General features: G+C 36.1%; 1 protein-coding gene across 1 annotated transcript; it reads left to right on the top strand.

The window, feature by feature from the left end:
* The first annotated feature begins 322 nt into the window (after window positions 1-322).
* On the top strand, window positions 323-27,831 carry LOC102809517 (C-type mannose receptor 2-like). Its single transcript, XM_085495098.1, has 43 exons — window positions 323-383; window positions 1,931-2,085; window positions 2,368-2,486; window positions 2,615-2,748; window positions 2,958-3,169; window positions 3,275-3,360; window positions 4,084-4,190; window positions 4,555-4,684; window positions 5,126-5,208; window positions 6,006-6,128; window positions 6,634-6,822; window positions 7,789-7,854; window positions 8,266-8,424; window positions 8,999-9,087; window positions 9,893-10,046; window positions 10,380-10,553; window positions 10,921-11,037; window positions 11,426-11,542; window positions 11,891-12,142; window positions 12,364-12,576; window positions 12,866-13,306; window positions 14,233-14,390; window positions 14,575-14,691; window positions 15,125-15,243; window positions 15,871-16,022; window positions 16,999-17,207; window positions 18,101-18,237; window positions 18,366-18,418; window positions 18,518-18,685; window positions 18,799-18,849; window positions 19,000-19,178; window positions 19,319-19,380; window positions 19,483-19,580; window positions 19,794-20,054; window positions 20,276-20,424; window positions 22,226-22,322; window positions 23,444-23,682; window positions 24,026-24,197; window positions 24,451-24,705; window positions 25,300-25,476; window positions 25,567-25,617; window positions 26,822-26,857; window positions 26,962-27,831. The coding sequence occupies exons 1-43, from the start codon at window positions 323-325 to the stop codon at window positions 27,210-27,212; spliced, it is 6,372 nt and encodes a 2,123-aa protein (XP_085351224.1). The 3' UTR covers window positions 27,213-27,831.
* Window positions 27,832-27,901: the final 70 nt, after the last annotated feature.

Below are 27,901 nucleotides of genomic sequence, written 5' to 3'. Positions count from 1 at the left end.
GGTATCAATGTTTGTACGCAAACATGCTCTGCCATTTTTGTTTACACGATGCACATACGCTTGTGTATACAAGACAAGACTCTATAAATAACAGGACAGGCTATTGATTCGCAATATAATTTATCGTGAATTATAAAATATATATTTGTACTTATTAGTAAATAATGAAAAAAAAACATATTAATAATTTGAAAATGACACAATAAGGGGAGGATATTGGGAGGCGTGGCCGCAGCCTCACTAAGTACCAACAGCAGTTTGCTCCTAACTTTTATGCAACGGTGATCACATATAATATGATCTTTCAGTGACCGGATTTGAAATGATTCTTAGCGTATCACAGTTCTTACTGTTCGTATTTCTTTTCTGCTTCATTGGTACAGGTGAGTAGATTTTATCAACTTCAAATGTTATATTCATGATTAACATCACACGTACTCTCGCACAGTGTTTTCAATTTCGCACGAAGGTTAATAATTTGTTTTTATCCTTATTTCCTTGCTTGCAATTAGTGATATTTCTAACCATAAATACACGTTATAAGTGTTGTTCTGCTGGATGGTTGTGGTGGATTTGAAGTGGGTGTTATTGGGCGTTTGTTGTAACAGACAACAACTATCCAACCGACAGTTGTTTGTATTCGGCGTCATTTTCATTTAGTTACATTAAATTCTGTTCACGGATAATTTATTGTAAGAACAGTGTAAGCGTTGAGTGGTGTAGATGGATAAGTTTTATAAACTTCTACTCGAATATAATGTATCTAAATATCAGCCAAACTGTGTGAATTTATCTTAACCGCATTGGATTCAACAAATTGTAATTTTCGTCTGTATGTTCAATTCCTTTGAACGCCAAAGTGAAATTGAACTCAGGTAATTTCTGGATGTTAAGAGTTCGCGAAACGCTGTAAATGTAAAAATAAGTTAATTTAGTCCAAACAATAAATATAGAGAATCACTAAAATAAATGTACAAAATGGTTTATAGGGACGATTACGTCATTCAAAGGGATTATTTGTGACAAAGAACTCATTCATTTGCCAGGTTTTTAATTAGTTAATAAAGAACTTATAATCCCTAATTCATAACTTAAAAACATATTTGATGAATAATTAAATATTAATTTTACTTTAATTAAGCGACACAGATTTATCATGAATCAAGAAGGCTGGGGTCAGCGCAAATTAATCATTAGTGATAAGGCGATAAAATATCATGACTTATAGAAAACATATAAATCATATTTACTCGCTTAAAAGTGACATATTATGTTATTTGATTAGGTATTTAAGTCTTTTCAAGAAATTAGTTACACGACTTCGTCAACATTTGTTATTTGATTCATTTTTTCATAACTGTTCACACTAATGCTTTGGTGACATGAAGAATAATAAATGCCAGTCATAGGAGTAGTCATTTTATATAACAAGATATGGATGTATTTATCTCAATTATCGAGAAAAATCGTTTACCTCCTGACCTCTCCCCGCTAAATTGTGAATCATGACATGCGCCATCACGGGCCACACACCGTTTCATTACATTGATTCTTCTTAACAACGTCTCGGATTATGGTATTATATCTACTTCTCATTTATTTACATATGCCACGTTACGCTATAATGGAATGGAAACGGTAAATGTCGCCTATGTATCTATATCTTGATATATTATGATATACACATAAATCTCACATTTCTGTTGTAAACCACACATAACCACATGTAATTATATACTTTAAATTGTAGATCGCACACTTGCATAAGAAATTTATGCAAGGATAGACTTTGTTTAAATTTAAACGTTGGCCTACTACTGTATTGAAATACATATATCATTCGAGGGAGATTAAAACCTCCTCCACTGAGCTACAAACATACACACATTAGTGTCGTTTACATATCAACTCTTGTCCGTGTCGTCTGTAGGTTACTGTCAAAGATGTCCATCAGGATGGTACACTCACATGCAAAAATGTTTCAAAGTGATCTCAGACGAAGATCCACGTAATGCCTATCAAGCTAGGGCAAGGTGTGCGGAGTTAGGTGGTACGTTAGTTGTCATTGAAACAGCTGAAATGAATGTAAGTTTAATGCAATTAGATGTTCCATGCTGGGAAGATATGTGGGCCATTAGTTTGTCGTAGTGGGCCGGACAAATGAAAAGAAGCAATAATTCAATAACGAGGATGGGACAGTGATTTATACACACATGTTTTCTTCGTACGGAGTATATCAACAATATCTAATCTGCAAAAACCGTCCTCGCTAAAACATTTCTTCATTTTCAACTGTATTGAAGTAGATTTCATTCCCCGATATTGGAGGCGGAGACAACCTATTATCCTAATCTATCTTAATTCCAGGATTATGTAGCATCCATACTGGAAGAAGAAGCATCCCTGTACTGGATAGGTTTGCATGACATTGGTGAGGAGGAAAACTTCTTATGGGTTGATAACACACCACTGAAGGATTATGAATCGTAAGTGTTGTGTCCCTCTTCAAACAGAACTAGCGACTCCACTGTGCGGTGGCGTCCTTCAAAGTATGTACCAATCAATAGACAGAATCAGTTATTATTTTAACTTGCGATCCCACTATTTCTATCAGGTGCTGGGATACTAATGAACCGAGTAACAGTCAGGATTCAGAGGACTGCGTGCAAATAAGACTGAGTAGCGGCAAATGGAATGATGATTCCTGTTATGACAACGCGGATGGGATTGTATGTCAAACAGCGATGAGTAAGATATTTGAAAGTTTTTTCATCGAAACTTGAAACATATGAGCACATAATTTGTTTTTGTTTTTAGAGAAAATATTAAACAATATTCAGAACATTGCAATTTATCAACTTTTTATACAGCAAAATCGTCCCTGCATAAGGCATTGATTTGGAATGACGTACATTAAAATGCGAATTTTAAACTTTTGTATTGTAATTTTACTGTAGCATTGCCCATTGCTTGTGATGAGCCGAATGGGTGGGACTCCGTGAATGGTAAATGTTTGAAGTACTATGCAAATACAAAAACGTGGGACGCTGCTAGGTCATTCTGTGTGGACGTGAACGCGGATCTCATTGTTGTGCAAAACTCGATTACACAGGAATATGTTTACGAGAAATCACGGAATGGTGATGTTTGGATTGGATTAACCGATAAGGTACGTAGATGGGTAAAATAAATAATAGATATAATGCAGACGGTCGGACGAACTGACATACAGTTACACATATAGTAGGTTAGTTAATGTTAGCATATTTTACAGCTCGGTGCGAATGGCGAGTATAAATGGATTGATAATCGTGATCTAGGGAATTTCAATAACTGGTCTCCTGGTCAACCAGATAGCAGGTAAGAATACTCGCAATTATGTGTTTGTCACAAGAATACCGCAAGGATACGATACCATGCTACATGAATGCCTAATGTGCAGTATTCTCGTGATATCTCTAGTTGTTGTAATTCATATAGAAGTCAAAGATGATAGCGAAAAAACACTTTACACTGTTGCTTTTGTCCAGTGACCTATTTTCGTTTTGCAGGCAATATTGTCGCTGCGTCAGATGCAATCAAAGTTAAGAGTTCACCAAGGACGGATAGGACGAGAACTTTTCTTCGCCATTAATGGCTACCGTTAGTCAGTTCTCGTTCTATAAAGAATAGCAATTCTTTTTTTCATTAGGTTTGAACATGCCATGGTTTGAATAATTCCCCAGTGATTATACATTTTTATTATGTTGTTATTACATGCTGGCCAGAAACACATTTTTTTTTATTTTTAGACCTTAGGTATTGAATATTCGAACTGCCCATTTGGTCCGAAATTGTCGTCACGAAACTTGTGTTCTCCGATCATTTTGTTAAATAAATGATGTAGATTTCGTATGAATGGCAATACAACATATTATGTTGTTCAGGAATATTATTTGTGAAACGCTTTTGTTTCAATCATTTTCGGTCGTTTATTTCCTAATACTGATAATTGCTTGGGAAGAAATCGAATCTTTTCCTAGCTGAATCAAAAATATAATAAAAACTATTACTGAAAAGTTATTACTAAGCTTGTTATTTCAGAAATAGTGCCGGTAACTGTGTGGAGGTTAGATTCGACACTAACGGTGAATGGTTTACACAAGACTGTTCCGTGTCAACAAATGCATTCATCTGTCAAAAGAATGAAGGTGAGGATAACAGTTCGGTCAGAAAATATTGATTGTATTCGTGATTTGTATGTTCCAATTATTGAGTATATTCTTGGACATGGTTGCAGTGGACGCGGAAGATGAATACCATTTGGTTAACAAAAACAAGTCGTCTTGTTTTCTCGCTCCCTAGGAGATCTCGACGGCCATTTCAATTAGTTGTCGCGGACAGTATTTTCTATACGCTTTATTTCATTCACAGAAACAATTTGAACAAACACTAATACTAGAAGTACTAGTTCTAAACGGGAAGTGAAATCGTCGTGAAATTATGCACACAAATATGTCCGAATATATGTAATTTTCACTGAATTGTTGATATTGATTTCACTAATGTTGACAGGCAAATGCGCAGCTGGTTGGAAGATCCATGCAGGTTCATGCTACCAGTTTCAGACGTATTTCCCTGCAACTTGGACCGATGCCAAACATACGTGTGACGCACAGGCGGGACATCTGGTGACTATAAACAAGTAAATACGGTTACACATGTTACGTCATCAATGACGGTTCAAATGATTATTTAACCCCATTACACTGTTCGAGTCATTCAGTAAAGGGTTTTTTATTTGTCTTGTGATCCGAGTATATCAAACAATCGCCCCGGGTAGTTTTTAAGTTGAATAATATTTAAAGAAACAAATAGTCTTTTCTAGATTTTCCGCGATTGGACTCTAAGAACCACATCGATATATGAACACTAGAGAAATAGGTCTCCACATTATCGGTGTCTTTTGATGCGGGTCATGATATCTTTGCACAACAAGAAATTAATAATGAATTAAGATCCGTCATGCATTTACCACCCATGAAATAGTAGCGATAGTTTAATTTCATACTCATTCTCAACTGTACATTCAAAGAAACAAATACATTGCAACCGCGGTTGACAATTTGTTTTTCTAATAATATAGTCGTGGTGAAAATGACTTCCTGGTTAGTCAGTTTCCGGCTTTGGGTGATGCAGGGATTAAAGAAATGTGGATCGGCATTTCAGGTAGCTATTGTTTTGAAATATGATTCATAAATTATAAGTTATCGCTCGGTGGTTTAATTACCATGTGTGTTGTTAAAGCGGGGGAGTCGTCTTCTGCGCATGCGTCAGATGGCCATAGCGTGTCATTGTTTACAAACAAGCGTCTACCCATGAGCCTTTGCGTTTTTAGTGTGTGATGTTATCATCGCTTGGGACTCAATTCCAGCGCGTGTGCAGGTGCACGTGACGACCCCTCCGCTTTAAGTATATAGAAGTTTTGTGTAGTGTCGAGTGATATATCCGGGATATGAATGAGGTATTGTTGTTTATTACTATTATTGGGGATTTATACAACGTGCATTGGTGTTTACATGATTATAATATTGAGTTTTAGAAGTGTCCAGTTTTACCATAAGAAATTGAATAAATGCGAACTTTTGCGTACACTAATTTTGTTGAATATCACCATTAGCGGTCTTCGTAGTGAATCGTGTTCACGCTCTGTATAGTGTCGAACGTTTCAAATCTCGACAAACATTTGAGATTTTAGTCGCACACGACACGATTGGCTGATACGAATAGTCTCATTTGCGTAAATTAATATTCATGAGCATTGAATGTGCAGAAATCATTTCCGATAGCCAACACGATAGTTCAAAATGCAAGTATGTATTTTTCCTTCAATCGTGTACTAGGACACTAGCTTCGACACACGCGTCATATGCAATGATCCTGTTTGTAATATATATATAAAAATAAAATATAATATAAAATGGGTTGTAGATATCTATTAACGTTACAACGTGTTGATTTCACAGATGTCGTGAACGACGGTGATTTCGCCTGGGCTGATGGAACAACATCCGTTTCATTCAGAAACTGGGACATTGGTCAGCCTGTAGACACAGTGGGTCAACCGGACTGTGGTTATGTATACATCGGTATGTTGGTTCAATTTTTTTCTATTATCTTTGTGTCCATGAACCTTGGGATTTAAAAAAAGGAGGTATATGTTTGTAGGACCAGTGCCAACACTGGTGTTCTCACTGGCTCTAAAACGGCGTATTTTAAATCTGTTTACACCAAGTAATAGTTTCCCCCTTTTACGCACCAGAGTTGATTTGCTCCATGGAATTAAAATGAAGTGAAATCGTCTTATTTTCACGTGAAGCAGGGTTTAAAGAAGAGGTGTATTTTTGGGTTGAGTCCAAAAGTCATACAAGAGTGTGTCGTCCAACAATGTAAATGACAAATGAGAACAAAAGTTTGAATATCTAACTCAACACAAACGCATCGCTTGCCAAACATATCGTAAGAGTTGTTGAAGTATGACGCAAACTACGCCCTACGCCGATCAATTCCAATGGTGGGGATATTACGTTATGAACATAAACGTTATAATATGAGTCCTGTAATAAAATGTATACACCGTGTTTTGTTTTTCAGGGCATTATGATGGTCCTAAAACGTGGCGGTCAGACGGAAGATGTGGACCGAATTACCCGTTAGAGGACGGTACACCAGCGGAATGTAATCCAGACAGTGGGTTCCCATGCTGCTCTACGTACGGTTGGTGTGGATCTACTTTCGATCACTGTGAATGCCAAGACTGTGTTGATTATACTGAAGTATACCGTAAGTTGAAAACATGTTCTACTCTTATTATACATTGTACAATTGTCGATTAAAATACACAGGGTTAATAAATTACTTCGGTCGACAAATATTATATTAAATATTTTAGTAAATGACATTTAGTAATCTTTTTCCTGAGAAACGGTTCAAAATATCTAGATGTCTCAAGCAATGGCTTTCGTCTCATATATAAAAGAATATTATGACAGACGATAAAAACGCAAAAACACGCATGACAACTAAAAAAATAACTAAAAAAGTCGCTAAAAGATTCCCTAATAGAACAAGTATACGCACACTATGGAAGCACGAGGAGTGAGTTTAACAGTTTAGTTTCACCACCTACGCGCGTTAGCTATTTTTAGTTGCAATTGGCAACACATACACCAGAAATTGACATATCTGTAGTACTGTGCTCTCTAGAATTAAAATAAAGTGAAACCAGATAAAAACGACCTCCTAGTCGGAACACTGAATCAATATGAATAAATTCTGTCGATAAAAACAACTTGTATGTGCTGCGAAATGTCCTAAATATGGGGTAAAAAAGTGATATAGATACGGTCGCCGCCGCCCTTGTAGTAATATAAAGCAACAGAGAGGTGTAAGGGTCGATCGTTTCGCCCTCTAGTGTCCACGTTTTGAGTGACCCCTGATACGTGATCCAACGCTTCCGGGTGAAAAATTGGATCAACTTTTCTGTATTCATTTTCAAATATAGTAATGTTATTTGAACGTTTATGATTTGTTATTATTTGGAAACATACACAACAACTACACCATATCGACATCGATTTATAGGGAATGAAGTCTACTTCTGTTGCTCTCTTCATCTCACGTAACGTAATATATGCAGAACCTTGTTTGTGGTTTGTTGGTGGAGATTTGTCAAATTGTGTTCATTGTTTACTGTGTTTCACTACATTAAACAGTGCTGCAAGAATTACCATACATGTATATTTATAGATATGGGTGAATGGGACACACAGAACTGTTTTCTTCTCCAGCAATTCATCTGTGAGATACCGACAGGTTAGTGATCTCATTCATTTTTTTTACACGCAGAAACATTCATTTTGTATTATATTCCAAAATAATGTCGTATGAAATAAAACATTAGTGACGTGGGCAGTAAATATATACACCTCATAGAAGTCCCTAAGTTATGTGAGGATTATACACCACCTGCAGCAAAAAAGATATACACATTTTTTCTCACTTTTACTTAATTTCTAGATATACCTGTAAGGACCATTACGCCAAATATTGGTATGTATGTGTTTACTAGACCTTTGTCAAATTACCGGGAATTATGCGACGGGGATGTTTTGAATTATCCTTCTGATTTTAAATATCAGACTGATAACCATCAGACACAAAATTGAATACGTGAATGTGATTGTGAATTTGTTCGTGCCTAATGTTGACAATACATATATGTAGGAATTGGTAGTTGTGATGCCGGATGGACCCTTCATGGTGATTATTGTTATCTATTTGACACTACTATTAAGACCGTTCACGGGGCACAGGATTCGTGTGGCTCACACAACGCTATGTTAGCTAGCATAGAGGACGAAGACGAGCAGAGTTTTATTAACGGTAAATATGACGTGATGTGATGTTTGTTATACAGTTGTTGTGATTTTACGATTAGGAGTTTTATTATTGAATCATTTTCCAAATATATGACATTCAATTTAAATGTGAGTAATCGCGGTGGGTCTTTTCCCCACCCAACCAAAACTGAGCAAGGTGTTCACACTTAGGGCGTCACATTGACTGGCATTTGAAGATGCAATGTGAAGGAAAACTTTAATATTGTGGTTTGATACTCCATGTTGTACACCAAATCGAATGATAATTTATCATAAACTAAAAGCACTAATACGCATGTGCGATGACATTATTGTACGTAGCAAAACAGCCTGTGACGCATGCGTATTGGGTAATTGTAATGTTTCATCGAACGAATACATGTGCCACAAAACAGGGTTTTAACATAATGACAAATCATAGCACAAACCGTTCACATACATTATCAAGCAGTCTGTATTGCACCTTTATCGTATATTAATATATATAGCAAATCCGCCCACATATTCATGTGACGAATCGTGAATAGTAATATATCATTACAATTACCATGTATTTCTGTACATGTTTGTATTATTAGGACGAGTCTTTAATATTGGCATTAGATTTTGGATTGGTTTGCATGACATAGATGACGAAAACCAGTTTGAATGGTTCGATGGAACACCGGTGAGGGCGTGTTTGTTTTAATTTATGTTGAGGGTGGGTTGGTTTTACATTAAAGACATGTATCACATTACATCACAAATATCATTATGTTGAAATCACGTATATCCATTTTTAAACAAATAGTCAAGTAGTATTTCTCATTACGCAAATCTACCACACTTTACATATCTGTTACATAATATGGCTGTATTAGATTTTTCGTCCCAAGTCACTTCGAACCACAGGGTCATTCCGGGCCACATGGTGAATTTGTTCTACATGTTCACTTCGTTTCGTTTCATACGGTCTCTTCGTATAACAGGGTCACTTCGTACTACAAATTCAATTCGATCCAGACGGGCACATCGTACTCTAGGGTGCATTTCAATTCAAAACACTTAGTATTAAGTCACTACGTCCCAATTCGTGTTCTGATTGTATCACTAGACTGCATTGTTGTTTATACTGGCTTTCCGATGGCGAGGATATATTTAAAAATATATTATCAAATCTGTGGCACGAAATGATCTTGTGGTACGAAGTGACCACGTGGTGCACTCGACCTAGTGGTGCGAAGTGGCCTTGTGGTATGAGAACCGACCTCGCGGCACGAATTGACCGCCTTGTACGTAGTGACTTGGTACGAAGTAGTTTTGATACGAAGTAACCGTCACTGTATTCTCAATCATTGTGCCTATAATATTGTTAACATCAGCTAACATCCTTGTATACTTTGGCCCTCCATTGAATGCTTGGTAAATTTCTAAAAGTGCGTCAGAGTCTCAGTGTGTTCACTTTATCCTTTATTCTATATATATTATTTCAGTTTGTGTTTACTAACTGGGGGCCGGGTGAACCAAACAATGCTGGAGAGGAAGGAGAAGATTGCGTGCATCTCATAGACCAAGAAGATAAATTGGGAGAATGGAATGATCAAGTCTGTACCGATTTAATGGGATATATCTGTAAGAAACGAAAGTGTAAGTCCTCAAAATAACTAATATAAGCAAACAACTAATAAAACTAAGTGAAAATCGATTAAGTGAGAGAGTGAATGCGGGAACAATAGAGCACTTACAAAAAGTAACGTATATTTTATAGATAATGGCGGCATGGTTACAACTGCTCCAAACCCAACTAGTAAGTATTAAATTATGAAATCATTCATATTTTTAATTAGTCGAAACTTTACAATGAATATTGCTTCAAGAACATGTATGATTAATAACACTGCTGTCACAAAGGTAATTTCCTTCCACCTGACTGACCTTGTTCTTCGAAATAAGCGTTCTTGATTCATTCTTCTTTCGTAGCCATATATAATCCCAGCTGTGGGCGTGGATACGAATACTACCCCGCCCTCTCTACCTGTTATAAGTTCGTTACTGATGAATACCTATCCTGGGACGATGCTGAGACACAGTGTCATGTTGGTGGCGGTCATCTACTTAGTATATCGGGCTTCCAAGAGCAAACTCATATCACAGGTGAGATATTTATCGCAATTTTATTGAATATAAATTATAGGCACATTGCTGACATATAGATACGTACCGATTCACTGTAAACATACACACACCTCGCTAAGCTACATAAATGCCCCCCCCCAAAAAAACTACTCCGAATAGTATATAAATGACGCCAATTCACTAGCGGAAGGGTCGTCACCTGCGCACGCGCGGGAATCGAGTCCCAAGCGACGATAACAACATATGCTCAAAACGCAAAGGATCATGGGTAGACGCTTGTTTGCAAACACGATATGACCACCTGACGAATGCGCAGGTGACAACTGCCCCTGCTTTAATATAGTTCAATATCTTTATTAATATTCTGTACTATTGTATTATTCAGCTCGTATGTATGGCTTGAATGCCCCTGTGTTGTGGATTGGTGCCAATGATAGGACGGTAGAAGGAGGCTGGAGTTGGTCAGATGGCACTGCATTCGCATACCTGAATTGGCACGTGGGTAAGTAACACGCACAGTCAAATGAGTTCATTAACGGTTGATTACGGAACATCTGCACCAAAAAGCCTCATGTGGTGGCACATACAAGTTATAGTTGTAATGAGCAAATAGTTTGCGATGTAATGTGAATGCTATTTCATATTGTTTAAATATTGGAGCACAACAAAGCGAAGTAACAATGTTACAGGTATAGCTTGACCTGATCAGCGATAATTACGCCCTCGCCGACGGATGTACTTGGACGCAAACTAATTCGTCGCCGATGGCACAATAATTATCACGAACTACGTCAGGACAGTATAGAATTATCATCTGCCATTATCACATATTTAAATAATTGCTATAACAATTTGCTATTTAATTTGATTGTATACTTTTCCACGTTCAGGTGAACCGAATGATGCAAATGTAGGCGAAGACTGCACGGAAATAATCGTAACTAGCGGACTGTGGAACGACCATCATTGTTACGATAATAATATTGGATACATATGTAAAAATAAAGGTAAACTACTTTAATCTCATGTTGATAATTCAAAATCGAGTATCGTGTCGTGTTCATATTTAATCGATTCTCACCGCAAGTCAGAAGATGGTTATGAATACAAGCCTTGCTGATCTAAACATGTAAGCAGCAATGCACGTGCTTGACTCGCAAGATGGGTCTTTGGTACATGGTACATCTTCCCATAATTACGCAAGTACGATATGTAATACTTTATGTAATACTTTTCAATTGTCATGTGATGCTTCAATGAACTAGGGGAGATGAGTTCCAATGTTTTGTCATTTTGTTTATTTAAAACAACCATTTTTTTCAAAATATACGCATTTACTTTTTTTCACATAACAGGGGTAATTGTAGATCATTTCTATGTTTACCATGACAACGCATTGGACTCAGCCCTTAGCAGTCTACACATTGAGAATGTCTACCCAGAAGAATGTGCTAAGCGATGCTTGGAAGAAAAACAGTTTACATGCATGTCATTTAACTATGACAAAGTTAACATTGCTTGTGAGTTAAGTTCTGAGAATCAGAATACCGGTGGTGGGCTGATAACATATCTCAATCATCCAATCGACTACTATGAAGTTGGTAAGTGTAAAATTATCTTAAACTTAATTATTATTTATTGTTATTTCTTTACATTATTGAGCATGGAGTTATCAGCCAAGGATGTGGAATGAAGTGTTTTGCTTCTCAATATTATTCATTGATGTTAATCTAACACTTCCATCTTACAAATTCAAACGCATCATGTCTGTTGATCGCTTGATCCTCTTGGAAATACATCTAACTGTACTTCACTCATTCCTCGTCAGTTTCTAGACCAGATACAGGGCAATTGACGACGCTCGCTCCACATTCACGCTGTCAAGCTGGTTGGTGGAGCTACAGAAGTTACTGTTATTATCTGCAAACTGTCAGAATGCCCTGGATAGATGCACTAAAATCGTGTCGGAAGTTTGGTGGTGATCTCGTTTCTATCGCTGATGAGAGTGAAAATAACTTTGTCACAACTTTCATCCATTCTAGTAAGATAATTTAAATTTTACTTTCAAATTATCTGCCAATGTCATTACTTTGTGTTTACATTTAAATGAGCGAAGCTATTTGTTTTATAAAAAAAATAGTACATTATATGTTTGAGTGTTTTAACTGATCTGTATTTTTTTAATTTAATTTTTGCAAGCAGATTGCTTTCATTTAGCTAATTGATATATGATGGGTACATTGTGCCACGCCTACTAAAATGAGATGTATATATTTAAGAGTGTTTGTTTATTCTGTTACTATTTCTGTAATGTAAATGTGTTTTCTCAGTGTGCGAAGAATGGCATTTCGACTCAACGAGCACATCCTACGATTACCAATTTATCGAAGCGTCGCCTGGCGTCACTCGTACGGATTTCGAAGTGAAAGCCAATAACGACGTCCATATAGCCCTATCCGAAGAAGAACGAGTGATCGACCCGATGTACGAAATTGTCCTTGGTGCTTCGGGAAACACACGTTCAGTAATACGTCGAGGTTCGCTAAGCAACGAGAAAAAATCTGTCCAAACACCTGGTATAGTTTCAATGAATGAGTGGAGATCCTTTTGGATTAGTTGGAGCAATGGTGAAATTAAAGTCGGGCGTGAAGGTGAAGCCCCGTTCATTCAGTGGAAGGACCCTGATCCACTTCCTGTTAATTTTGTTGGTTATAGTACCGGTTGGGGTAGTGAAGGGGAGTTCAGACTTTGCGTGGAACATACCAATCGAGGTAGGCATACGATGACACAGATATAATATAATAACATTTGACAAACTGGGAGTACTCAATGATTTATATCGCGTCATCTCATTAGCATTGATATTGATATGACCCTGAGTTCATTACAACGTAGTATCTCAATGCAAATCAACATTGTTAGTGCGGGAAAAAGGAAATGTACAAGGGTTTTGTAAAAATGCACGATCTCACTACAAAATTAACTAAAACCCGTTTCATCGTATGTATAAATGTCCAGTATCAAATCGTAATATATGCCATGTAGTCTCCGATTTTCAAAAGTAGTTTTATTTTTGGTGATTATATTGTGAATCACTGCTCGCTAATCATATAGAAAAAAATTGTATATTTCGAGCATGATTTGTTGCATATTTAGTAACATCTTTGTTTTATGTTCTTTATTATATATCACCATACATTTACATTTGGATACATACACATACAGTTGGATTACATAAACAGAAATGCGCCAGAGCATCGTCGAATTCAAAAGCGATTAATACACCAAATACACGCTTTACGAATAAGTATGAACACTAGCGACCATTTACCTATTTGCATTAGTATTTTCAGAGATGCATGTTTGTCGTATGATTCAGTTATCATCTCATAGTTCGCCTGATTCTTCTTCATTTCACGCGAGATCTCCATCGGAAGCTGTCTGTCACTATATATCATACACAATGCTGTCTTTAAAATTGTAAATTCATTGGTGCATACAAGTAAACTAGCATATGTTACAACAACATGTTTCTATGTTTTTTTTACTATGAAGAGTCATATTCTTCACCATGAGTTATTGAGGTGTAATTGTGGTGATATCGACTTTGCCAACTTGGAAAAATGTCCCGTTGGTCTTGTGTATTTTTCGGGAGAAACTAATTCTTCAAGTATATGTTATATTTATTTAAATTCAGAAAGTGACGACAAAGTTTGGACGGGACTTACTGATCTGAGACAGCAAATGTCCTTCCAATGGTCGGATATGAGTGACGTCACCTACACCAAATGGGCAAATGGAGAACCGAACAACTATGACGGTGGCAATGAAGATTGTGGAAATATTTTCACTCATGTAAGTTCAAAATCAATTCAATATGATACGTCTTCAGTAAATTAGCCAACATTCTATAAAGAATTCAGATATTAACAATTATCAATTGAACAGTGCAATGTACTGGCATAATCGCCTATCGAAAACGCTTGTTTTTCAATTTTCTTGACTTTCAATTTTCTTATGCACTTTATTTTTTCATAAGAACGACAAAAGAGGATATTGGAACGACGGTGATTGCTCCAAATATTTTATGTCAGTGTGCAAGAAACCGAAAGAAGTATTACCGCCAACAACTGTGGGTTTAACAAACTGTGACGCCGTGAGTAAATATTTGTTGTAGTTTTAACGAATTGTGATTTCAAAACAGGCAATTTCGTATTTTGAAATACGATGCACTTTATTTCATATTTAAAACAAAAATTGTTTATATTTAATTCTTTTTATATATCTCTATATGTAATTACACACAGTTGCATACCTCAAAATTTGCATATCAATAATTTATTAGGGTTACAAGCAAAGCTTGCGGCCATGTTGTTATCGTTGTGTCTTTACTTCCTCTTAGGGGTACAAGCCAATGGGGCTTGGGCCCCTATTAGTATCGTTTCGATTTCTTTCTATTCTTTTCTGGCATTCTTTTCGTGCACTTCATTCGGAGAAGAAGGAACGGAATGAACAGAACCTTAAGAAACCTTTCATGCTGTTTATTTATTTATTTTTTTGTGTGCGTGTAATGGTTATGATAAATCAAGGGATGGATCGGATCGGGTTATTCGTGTTATCGATTTGAATCCACGCCAACAAAGACATGGTCCAATGCACAGACACAGTGCCAAGCATGGGGTGGTAATTTAGCCACGGTGAATGACAAGTGAGTGTACACATTTATAAGGTGACATTGTTCTAATTTTAAACAAAACATGCTTTTTAAATTGTATTTAACAATGTTTGAGAAATGAACATAATTGGAACTGTCAATGTAGTCGCGGTGGTACCGGTCTCATAATCAGTAGAATGAAGATCCACCCTGGGGTTAAAATCAACATTGTGTTGAGTCGTTCCATGGGTCAGTTTGTCACAGAATCATTTGAGGAGCCAAACTAAATCTGGCCGATGTTCATTCAGTAATGGTTGCCACCTTGATTAACCTGGTTTTATTGAAAACTAATGGCACCAGACTTGAAAAGGGCGTAAGAAATATAACACTGTTACACTTCGATGAGGTCATTGGTTGCACAATGCTGAAATGGTATCTTTAAATGGGCGCTTTGTAAAAATGGGCTTTAACTATGCTCTACAAATAAAGCCATAGTTATGTAAGAAAGATGATGACTAATCCCCGTCACATAGCTTCACATATGGAAGGTTGCTCCTGTGTCAAAATGCACTATATCTACTATCGACATTTGTAATTGCAACTTCTTAATAAACACAATATCATATCGGAAAACAGTTTCAAAACAAATATAACATTCGTTACTTTTCAATGTATTTATAGTTTGGAACAAGCTTTTCTAGCCAGTATATTAAGTACCCTTATTCGAAACGAACGTTATTGGATTGGACTGAACGATCTGTCATCAGTGGGTGAATATGACTGGGTTGATGGAGAAAAAGTGACGTATACGAACTGGGGAGATAACCAACCAGGTACGCAATGTTTTCAGATCAGTGTTCTTTGAAAGGCACTACATTGTCCTACGGACGGAAGTCATCACTCTAAACAAATGTTAACTATTAACTATATCTCACTCCGGGTAAAAACTTTCATACCCCAAATAATAACTCATTTGAATACCGTCCCCTGAATAAGACTTTTTGATACAGTCTCCTAAATGAGACTTCCCCTTCAAATACTGTTCTCTTAATGAAACCCCTCATTTAAATATATTTCCCTAAATAAAACCCCTCATTTAAACACAGTTCCCTAATTGAAACCCCTCATTTAAATATATTTCCCTAATTGAGACCCATCATTTGACTACATTTACCAAATTGAAACCCATCATTTAAATACAGTTCCCTAATTGGAACCATAATTTAAATACAGTTCCCTAATTGAAACCCCTCATTTAAATACATTTCCCTAATTGAAACCCATCATTTAAATACAGTTTCCTAATTGAAACCCATCATTTAAATACAGTTCCCTAATTGAAACCAATCGTTTAAATACAGTTCCCTAAATGAAATCCCTAATTTAAATACAGTTCCTTGAATAAGACCTACTTTTTGACGCAGTTTTGTAAATAATACCTTTCCTTTGAATACAGTTTCATAAATGAGATCTCTATTTTGTTTTCCTTTGCATGAGAAAGTTTTTTTTTGAAAACAGAGCTTAAAAGTAAACCTCTTCCGTGAAATTGTTTCTGAATGTGATAATTCCTCTAATACAGGTTCCAAAATAAAACACTTATTTGTAAAACATATCTTATACCTTATATCTCACTGATACCTATCTTTCTAAAAACCATGCACTCATATTTCGATCTGTAGGATTTCTCTTGTACCCAACATGACCAGCCTTGTTTCAATCACCATTACCATATGAGTATCCAATGAACACTGCATCCAAAGTTATAACATTTTTTGTGATCTAATATATCATATCATGCCTCCCACACAGATACACGTACCGGTGATTGTGTTGCCATGGCAGTAGACAATGTTCCTGGTTTGTGGTATGGTCATCAATGTAGCGAATCTAAATACTACATATGTGAAAAGTGGTTGCCTGGTTACACGCCGCCCCCACCATATACTGGCCCACCTACCAACCCATCGGATATTGGATGTTCAACTGGTTGGGTTGGATTTGAAGACAATTGTTTTTTGGTGAGTATCAAATTAGAAACTATTACTGGTAGTCTTTGGCGTCGGCTATTGAATACAAATCGGGAAAACTGCACTGTAAACACAATAGAAATGCAATTGAGATAAATAGTTCGGCCATGTTTTACTTTCTTCTTAACGAACTCGGGCCTGATACCCGTCCAAGTGTTATTTAGAAACAAGCCAAGATAACGAACGGTTTGCATCAAGCGCTAAAGATGCAGATAATGAAGCACCATGGATAACGTTCATGGCTAAAATGAAATCGATGAAGTCGCTACTCTCCAATAAAATGAACTAGTTGAATAGCGATGTTGCATATAAAGTTGATGAGATACCGAATGATGTACAGAAATTAAATGGTCGACTGCACTGTGCATAATTTGATTTTGAAAAAGCATTCGATCGTGTAAAAAATCATCTTTTTTGCACTTTAATAATATAACCCCTTTAATGTCTGTAATTCATTATCTATATATTTCGGGCTTGCTTTATTGTGTTCATTACCTCATCCATAATAATTATATGTTGATATCCATGTACGCCATGGCCTGTGAAATAAATATATCTTACATTATTATAATTAATAAATCTTGTCTATATATCATGATATTCACTAGACATTACGAATATCACATCGTATCAAAATCAGCGTGCAATATATTGGGATGCCATGTGAATACACTATTTAAGAGATTTCCTTAATAAGTTTTTCATATCATCTCCGTGTGAAGATGAAACTAAGTGGCGTTCGTTTCCTAGATAAATGTACAAATAATAGAAAAAACTTGAGCAGTGTCAAAACCCGTAATAATATTGAAATCTCGTTGGCAGTCGATTAGAGAAAAATATCTACTTAATAACGCACTGTTGAAGCTCACTCTATTTCATTTTAGCCTGTCTATAGAACTGGTTCTTATAACAGAAAGACATGGAGTGCCGCACGTGCAAGTTGTGTCACTATGGGAGCTGATTTGGCGAGTTTTCACAGCGCAGAGGAAGAGAATTACGTCATTTTGAACTCTCAAATCGAGTAAGACAAGTGTTTCATTAAAAAAAGTATTGTCGTAGCTAACATTTGGTATGTACAGTAATGATGAATATGTTTAGTTAAGTAAACTTAACTAGTTATTTATTAAGTTTTGCTTCTGTTTCTATCAGGAATACATGGGACGGCTTTTGGATTGGGCTAAACGACCGTATGGACGAAACTGGTAATAAAACACATTTTGAAACCGCGAATTTTGTTAATTTATCCAAAAAAAACGCTACACCCTATTTTTATGTGTTTTTTTTTTGTTTTGTTTTTTTAGGTTTTGAGTGGAGTGACGGGTCCCCTCTAGAGCATATCAACTGGAACGAAGGCGAACCGAATGACGTTAACAATGAAGACTGTGTTGAAATGTTCTTTTCCACTGAGCGTGGCTGGAATGATTTACACTGTGACCAAAAGAAAAGCTGGGTATGCAAAATACGAAAAGGTATATATTGATATTCCATTCGTCTCGATCATTGATGATATGTGATATTGATTTTGTGTCGATATATACCTGTCACACGTAACACATACGGTTTGAAACTTCTCTGATATTAGGTGTGTCTCCGTCAACTACATCGTCACCAGCTATAGCTACCACAGAGCCAAGTAAGTGACGAATCAACCACTTTCTAAATGAATTTTCTAAATCATCGTTATTATAAGATACTCGTTTTTTTTTACTGACTGTTGATCTCGATTTCTTTGCACAAACAAATTGTCGTATAATTTAGGTCACAAAATACATTTCATTTATAGGTGCAGGTAATTGTGATAATGAAGAATGGATCCGGCATCGCACCGCTTGTTATTTCTTTAGCAAAACTTCTTCTGTAGCCGACAAAAGCTGGGAAGATGCCCGTCAGTATTGTAGACAACAAGCTGCAGAACTGATTTCGATTCATTCGGTTTCCACGCAAACATTTGTCCATAACCAGGTAACTGGCAAACCTCGCTATTACTACTTCATACGTACTCAGATGTGACATGTTGTATTGATATTTTTCATTATAAATTCTCATTATAAATATTCATATATATATGAATATTTATTTATAATATATATATTCGTCTGCAGATTGCAGGAAAGTATAATGTTTGGATTGGACTACGCGAGTATGTAGCTTCATCAACATACAGGTAAAAATAAATGAATTATAGATGTTATCGTATAAATAGTATTCACGTGTTGTTTCAACAGAAAAAAATCATCACGTAATTAAATATTTTTTTTATTATTAGCTGGTCGGACAGTTCACCGCTGGATTATATTAATTGGGCTCATGGAGAACCAAATGACAGTGATGGACAAGAAAAATGTGTCGAGTGCCGAGAATACGGTAAATGATTACCAGTTCGATTGTTGTTGGTGTATATTTTATGAAAACACATTAAATAAAATTATTGTATCATGGCACAACATATAGCCGTATAGTTATGTCCAACACGCGATATACTTCTAGCTAAATTGACGCATTCGGTTAATTGTCACCATTTTATAAATTATATCTCATTTTTAATCATCTTAACTTTTTAATATATATATTTATAAGATTCGTCATGGAATGATATGAACTGTGGTGATAGGATGCCATTTGTTTGCAAAAAGTCGATCGGAGCTATCACTCCGCCCTCAATAGTTTCCACACCAGCCCCATCAGGTTACTGCCCAGAGGGATTTCTAGAGCATACAGAGAAATGTTATCAGTTCAATGGTGGCGATGAATCGTATGTCGTTGACTGGTATACAGCCAGGGACCGTTGCAGGAGTGCTGGTGGCGACCTTGCTACAATTCATAGCCAGGCTTTGCAAGGTAAAATACGATACTTTTGTTGTGCGATGTGTCTGGTTTGCATGATCCAGTCACCGTCTTTCCAATGATATAAAAATGTTCTTGTTCGCTTTTGGTGTTAACAAATCACCTTGGTGTAAGTTATATTGCCAGTACTTTATGCATATTTCGAGTTATACCCGGTTTGAATTGTGCATTTTATATTATTTTTCACTAACTCATACTCATGTGTTCAATTATAGCTTATCTCACAAGCAACCTTCGTGATATAGAATATTCTATGTGGATCGGCCTCAGTGATACTATACAAGAAGGTAAATACAGATGGACTGATGGATCCAGTGTGGATTACTATAACTGGAGAGCAGGTGAACCCAACGGAGAAAATCAGGTAAGCTTTTAAGTTGTGTAGATAATCTTTAAAAACTTGTATTTTTTTCAAATTGATATTGCTTGTTTGTGATGAACTAAAAATCACATTATGCATATATTACCCGTATGCATTCGGTGTAAACAAAATACAAGCACAAAGGGGGTCATTACCACCTCAGAAAACATTAATGTTGTGCCTTTTGCCAGCAATGCTAAATAGAGTAATGAAAAAAACACTATTAGCTTATATTGTTTTCAAGAGAGTGTTTGCTAAAATTGTTAACATTTTACATCATATTGATTGCCACGTTACTGGCTTGAACCACAGTTTGTAACATGACAAATGTTGTACTGTGTGCAAGGCGTTTGTTTATTCTTGGCAATTTAGTTTCGCAAAGCAGATTAGAGATGATGTTATTTCTACTAAGTAATAAATTCAAGATATATTCGTAGCATATATAATAAACAGCTTAAATTTGATTGTATGTACTTTATTCCTCGGAAGAGTGCTCTTGGAAGTAATGTACTTCCACACGTATATCTTGGTGACTCTAACTTTAAAATTGTGCATAAGCTCGTTTATCTAGGATATGTTGTTATGGATGATGAGGACATAACACGACAGCTTCGAATTTTTTTGGTTGCAGCAGTGATTTTAAATTACATTGTCCCGAACCTTTTGCGCTTACATGTATTGTTCACGGCTTTGGTTTCAACATAATCGCAAAAGTATTAATGAACTCATGATCAGTGTCACGTATAATAATACGTTTCGTTTAGTCCCGGGACTGCAGTGCTAGTGGTATGTTTACATACTGTAACATGCCTACATTCGATTCTCTTAGACGAAACATGGTTTTTTTGCACTTTATACTCGTCTTTATACGAAAATTGACAATAGGGTCGTTGCGGTGCGTTTATAATCTGACATTCATCCAAGCACGCACTCTGCACCTTTCTTTCGTCAGCTTGGCATCCTTGACATTAACAAACTCTGCAAACTTCACACTTGTTTGTTTATATTTGACGTTAAGAATAATCGCTTTGCCCATGATATCAGTCATTTTATTGATCAGCATTCCCATCGTTACCCAACAACTGCCATTTCCAGTGGAAATTGTCAGTCCCGAAAATGAATTTATCGCTTTCCCAACATAACTTCACATATTCAGCGGTCAAATATTGGAATTCCCTTACTGTCCATGTAAAAGGTTTACGCAGTAGAAATCAATTTAAAACAGCACTGAAAAAAATGCTCTTATTACAGTGAGCATCCTGTCGTCCAAATGATGCATACCACTTACTGCTATTTTGTTTTAACTTAGATATTTAATTTACTCATGTATTTTTCTTATTAAGTATTTACTCATTTATGTTACCATACCACTTTCTTTTCATACTAGTTATTTATTTTAAGTGACAGGGCCATGAACTAGACTAGTTCTGCTGAACTATTTTCATGGTCCACACCAGAATTATTCAAATTGTGTACATATTACCTTGTATATTAATTTCCCTCTTTATATATCTCAATTATTGTATACATACTTTTCTGGTAAAATAAATCAATCAATCAAAAACGTGTTATGCTATGTACCGTAAACATATATACGCCATGGCTACTTATTCTTGACTACGGTATCTATATATGATTTCTTCTATGTGTTCTTTTGTTTGTTTTTAATATCTCATTAACTCCAGCAAGAAAGATTTGATGATAATATTATTATTAATATTAGCTGTGCCACTCCGAATGTATGCATGTTTTCACCGAGCGAGGGATATAGTTCAATTACATCATTAATTCAATTGTCTTTAAGGAAAACTGCGTAGAGATGCATTTTCAGGGCTATGGTGGACTTTGGAATGACGGCAGTTGCGATAGTACTGCAGGCTACATATGTCAAGGAAAGAAAGGTAATCTCTAAATAAATCCTCGTGAAGGCATTTTTACATTTGCTGTCATTGGCATAATGATGTATGTATATGGAAGCAGGCCCATTGCCCCTCTCTCCCTCCCCGGCCAAATTGCTGATGGAACATGTTGTTTAATTCTATCTACCTGTGTACCTTGTATCACACCGACACATGAATTCATAAATAGTCGTACGTTTTTGTGCGGTAGACACAGAATCTTGTAGGTAGGATTTTACGAGTGGAAAATATAATACGAGGACTGGCTGTAGAACTTTTAAAAATTTTATCTGGTTTTTAGAGCTTATAGAAACAATTCCAATTCGGTAATTTGAGATATTTTATTTACATCTGCAACTTGTACAAACACTAGAATATACTCACATGTGATTCACAAAAATTGTTCAGGTCACACTCAGAGTAAAGCCCTGAATTTTCTGATCGACACTCAGGCTGAGATTTACCACGTTATTAAAACTTCCAATAATATTTAAGTATTTCAAACTATTTATTTAATTTTATAAATCTTAACAAAATACTTTTGAAAGATTCTTTTCCTTAGTAAATGGCGCTCTCACTCAACAATAATTAGAATGGGTGGTTGGTCAAAAGTTTGATGAGTCGGGTGCATTCTATTGGCTTAGCTTGTTGTATATACATGTAAATGAGTATATGAACCATTAATGCTGTAGGGTGTATTGGGAGGGGTGGAGGATTTCATGTTTGAAATGACTGGTTGTAATGTTCTATCTCGTTTTCAGAATGAAGCTTGATATTTGTTGCTTTCTTGGGTGTTCAATTATAGCTACAATTTTTGTGGTGGGTGTCTGTTGGTTGTTGGGTCATTGTTTAGACACCCTGCAGCTTGAAATGGTATAGTCCAAATCAAAATTTGATATTGCGGTGTCTTCTAAAAACGTGGAATCAAATTGATTTCTGTTTACGGTGCAAAGCTAGTTCATCAAGGTGTCTCTTTTCTTGCTTGAATGTGAAAGTACATGGTTTAGTGACCAATTCTTATTTTTTTTAAATATTAGAATTTCTTTTATTTGGTAAGGTTCTTCTATAAAAATAGAACAGGTATATATGTATATAAATAACCAACTGTATACCACGTGTCACAGATTACAGTAACCCTGTTCCGGTACCTACAATAAACCCCTGTAAGCCTGGCTATGTATCATATTATAAAGGATGTTACAAAGTGATACAGTCACAGTATACATATGATGTTGCCAGGAATCTCTGCTTGAACGATGACGCCGATCTTATCAGTATTGAAGATATATACGAACACTCGTATGTGGAGATGTATTCCCTCCTCTATAACCAACCATTATGGATAGGACTAAACGACCAATCAGTAAGGAGTTCTTTTGTATATTTATAACTTGAGCGTCTTTCAACGTATAGAATTATACATGTCTAGTATTGTCCATCCGTGTTTTGGGTGCATCCGTGTATCGTGTTATTAATTCTATTGGCACTTCAGTAGTTGATTTCAAAATGTATACATCACATATGGTTTGAAACTCAATACTTCTCCATGGCAATACATATACCTAAAGTAACTACGTCAACACATTCAATTTTAAGAATAAATTTCAAGAATAAAATACACATGACATTGAATGCAACGTGGATAACTTTCTGTGTTTCTTACTAACTTGGATGTTAATCATGTCTCGAATTTGTCACCAAAATAGACCGAAGGTGTATACAGATGGACTGATGGAACGCCAGTTGTATACACAAGATGGGGAGATGGTGAACCAAGCAAAGATTCTGGGGAAGGATGCGTACGAATGGAATTATCTGGATCATGGAATGACACACTGTGTTCGTCTACAGGGATCGCAATGTGTAAATATTGGACAGGTAATGCGCTCACCACGATTGGTTACACAGCAACATACATGCGAACTCAAGATAAAAATACACTTTTAGTCAATTTGGAATGTACATTACTTACTCAAATCAAAATACGATAGTTTCCTGGTATGCGAGACACCCCAAAGTGAGTTTACATGTAACCTTCTGTGTTTTGATTTCATAACATTTAGACGTTCTTTGTACATACCACAGTTGTATTACTCACAACAATATATTTATATTATTTATGTTTCCACAGGAACCCAGCCTACTACGCCCAAACCTAGCCACGGTTCTTGTCCAACAGGGAGTACGTGGATTGAATATGCAAATCACTGTTACAGTTTTGCCGGTGTGCAAGAGAGGAAGAGCTGGCCTGAAGCTTCGTACGAGTGCCAACGTATCGATGGTTACCTTGTCACCATTCACAGTGAAGCAGAAAACCAATATATACAGAGTCGTATAAACGAGAATAACAACAACATTTGGATCGGTTTAACGAGAACCCAATTAGGTATTCCCATTATCATGTCACCATTTTTGGTAAAATCAGTGTGTGCTTATCTAACGCCTTTTGGGCAAGGCAAATAACATTTATCTTCATCGGTTGCAGTTCATATCCCATTTTTTGTATTTTGAGTGAACCACCCGACTTACTTCAATTGATATGCAAGGACTATACAATTGGCGACTGTTTAAGCCCAATGCATTCTTCATTATTCATTCATGTCGAATTCGATATATGATATAACACATCCGGGGTATTATGTGGTTCTGTGATGCGTATATCAAGCGTGTCCGTGTATATTTAGTACTTGTTGCTGTGTACATATTGGTTGTTCATGATAATGACGTTCGTAAAGGCAATGGATGGATTTGTTTTGGAAAGTAACAATCATGAATATCATCTGAGAGGCATGGCATACAACTACTATATCCCGGGTATGGACGCCTGTGCCCTCGCGTAAAGAGAATATTTAACGGGCAAGCAAACATAACACAACAGAGGGAGCAGAAGACTCAGTCAGTTCAGTATACTGTCAACGCATTGATGCGTATAGACGCACCCTCTCGTGTACGGACGGTTCTGTATTCTTTTTTTTCCTAGGTGGTTTTGAATGGGTTGACAAGAGCCCTTTGGCATATGATCACTGGGGTGATGGTGAGCCAAATTTTATCAATTCAGAAGAAAACTGCGGTGAAATGAGATCAAACTCTGGAAATTGGAATGACGTAGATTGTTATCTTAGTTATGGTTTGGGATTTGTATGCAAACGACATAAAGGTATGTAATGAAAATGTGACGTCATGCTGATTGTAAAGTAAATATACACTTTCATGTGACAAAGAAGTAATCGTGTTTTCTTTTTCATAGATGCAGATGGCCCCACGCAGCCTCCACATCCGGGATACACAACAATCCCAGGTTAGTGCAGGATCAACATCAGTCAATAAACCATAGACCCACGTGTGATATTACCGTAAAGAAACTAAAAAGACGATATCCAGGATCAGTAGTTCATCAAACGAATACTGTGACGATTTCTGTCAAAACTAGGTTTTTATTTCATGAAATAAAATCATACTCGAATGTTTTTATCGAGATTGAAATAGCTGCTAAACCTGCTAAAATACGTTTAAATAGAGGGCGCAATCTATTGAAATCCAGTTTTGTGAAGCGAACCTCGGGGATTACAGTACAAGTTGATAAATTGCTGTTTAGCCCAGGGCGAAATGCCAAATACGTCACAATCTTGAGAGCCAAAGGCTCTCTTTGACGGCCTCTCACTAGTGAGTTTATGTGTTCTACCCAACAATAATGTGCGTCGTACGTCATCACTTTCTGTGATCTCCATCACGTGGTCGTAGACGTGGACTACTCGACCCTTAGTTTCCACTTCTTTTTTTATGTAACATTAGCCTTTAATCGGGTCATTTTGACCTTGCAACCGGATTTATTCCGTAAAATTTGTCAATCCTTATGTAGTTATATTTAAACATAAAAATCAAAATTGCAGCTGCTGCCATTTAATTATAACTTAATTATCAGGGCCAGGGTATCTGAAACTGAAACGTGCAACGCGATATGTTAATGACATGATTCACTTAATAGAAATTAGTATTGCAATTTTCACTGATGTTTTGTGAATATAAGTAGAAAATTGGCAATTTACGGATTTCTGGCGCGTGTCATAATCTGTCTGATTACGTCACTGTTAAATATTCTGCATGACGCGCACAATCAGGTATACGAACCCAGTGAAACCTTTCAGCGGAATTTCAAATAAAACATGTAAATCGACCTGTAGTGGTATGGTGTATATTGCAATCCCGACAAGGAGCAGATTGCATTAGGAGCAAATGTGATACTAAAATTATAAAGTCGTCTATCGGTGAATAGTAAATACGCCTCTAGTGATTATTTCAAAATGTTATATATGTTATGTTCTTTAGAACTAGTTCACGCAAATTTGCAAATCATATTCGCATTTTATTTGTTTTCTGAAGAACATACTCAAATGATTTGATCATAACATATTCTTTGCACGGTTGTATATTTTTTTACTTGTACAGTACGATAATTTCCCTAATACACAGTCTATGTTCTAACAATAAACATTATTTTGTAGGATCAGTTGAAAACCCTCAGAAACTTGAAAGTACCGGTGAGTAAAATTCCTATAATTCACCAAAAATTATGTTAAAACGTTAACTTTTAAAATTATTTTTTACACTTTTATGTTAAACATTTGTTTTCTTGTTATCACAGGCGATCTAAGCTCTGGGGCTATTATTGGAATTATATTGGTTGTCCTCTTGGTCGTTGTCGGAGTGGTTGCGATTACCTTTCTTTTCTATTCCGGTCGCTTTCCGTTGAAGTCGTCAATGCCAGGATTATCGCATTCTAAAAAGAATGAGGAGATGGCAACCGGGTTTGAAAATGTTACTTATAGCGAGACTATCCCCGATAAGACCAACGACAATGTGAAACTATCAATGGAGGATGTAACATTAGCATAATTACTAAATATACTCAAAAATACTCAAAAAGGCAATTTACAATATCTCAAATAAAATGTTCCGAGATGATTTCATCTAAACATCTGAGCTGTTTAGTCGATTGCGAACCTTGGAAATCTGAACGTAAGAAAACAAAACAATGGACAGAAATCAGAAGTAATGTTATGGGCTGATATTTAGAATCAATATCTATGTAATAACCTATGTAACAAAAGTATCGTGGTTGATTATTCAAAAATATGTTTAGCTATTTAAAATGTTACATAATTCTGTTTTATTACAAACAAATCTCCGATACCCATTTGAAAAACACATGGTCGTAGTGGATGTGTTGAATGATTCCTTGAGCAACGCACCACGCGATTTTTTTAAACATGATTTTATTTCTACCAATTAGTGTTATTATAGAACTTGTTGATGCTTGTTGGAAATGAACTGCATATTTTTTTTCTTTATTTCTAGTGAAATGGGTAGAAAGTCGTAAAAAAAATTACTATGTTCAGCATTTCACAATACAAAATTCTTCACAGTATCTTTGCAAAATCAATCCCTGATATTTGTAACGTAATGTTGCTAAATCGAGCGATTCAGTAAAGTCAAATAAATTATACAAATTGTATTTTATTTCGCTTTATTTACTGTGCCAGTTATGAGTGTTGTTCGAAAGTTGTCCGCTTTACATTTAATTA

Source organism: Saccoglossus kowalevskii, chromosome 21 (genome assembly GCF_978046115.1).
Source record: "Saccoglossus kowalevskii chromosome 21, keSacKowa6.1, whole genome shotgun sequence".
NCBI lineage: Eukaryota > Metazoa > Hemichordata > Enteropneusta > Harrimaniidae > Saccoglossus > Saccoglossus kowalevskii.
The sequence above is the reverse complement of the archived record's forward strand: the minus strand, read 5'-3'. Positions and strand labels throughout refer to the sequence as shown.

Excerpts from the sequence above, each read along its gene's own strand:
- LOC102809517 (XM_085495098.1), top strand. The coding sequence starts at position 323 with ATGATTCTTAGCGTATCACAGTTCTTACTGTTCGTATTTCTTTTCTGC. Across the intron at positions 2,086-2,367 it reads TTGAAACAGCTGAAATGAAT|GATTATGTAGCATCCATACT; the intron begins GTAAGTTTAATG and ends TCTTAATTCCAG. Across the intron at positions 18,238-18,365 it reads ATTTTGAACTCTCAAATCGA|GAATACATGGGACGGCTTTT; the intron begins GTAAGACAAGTG and ends TGTTTCTATCAG.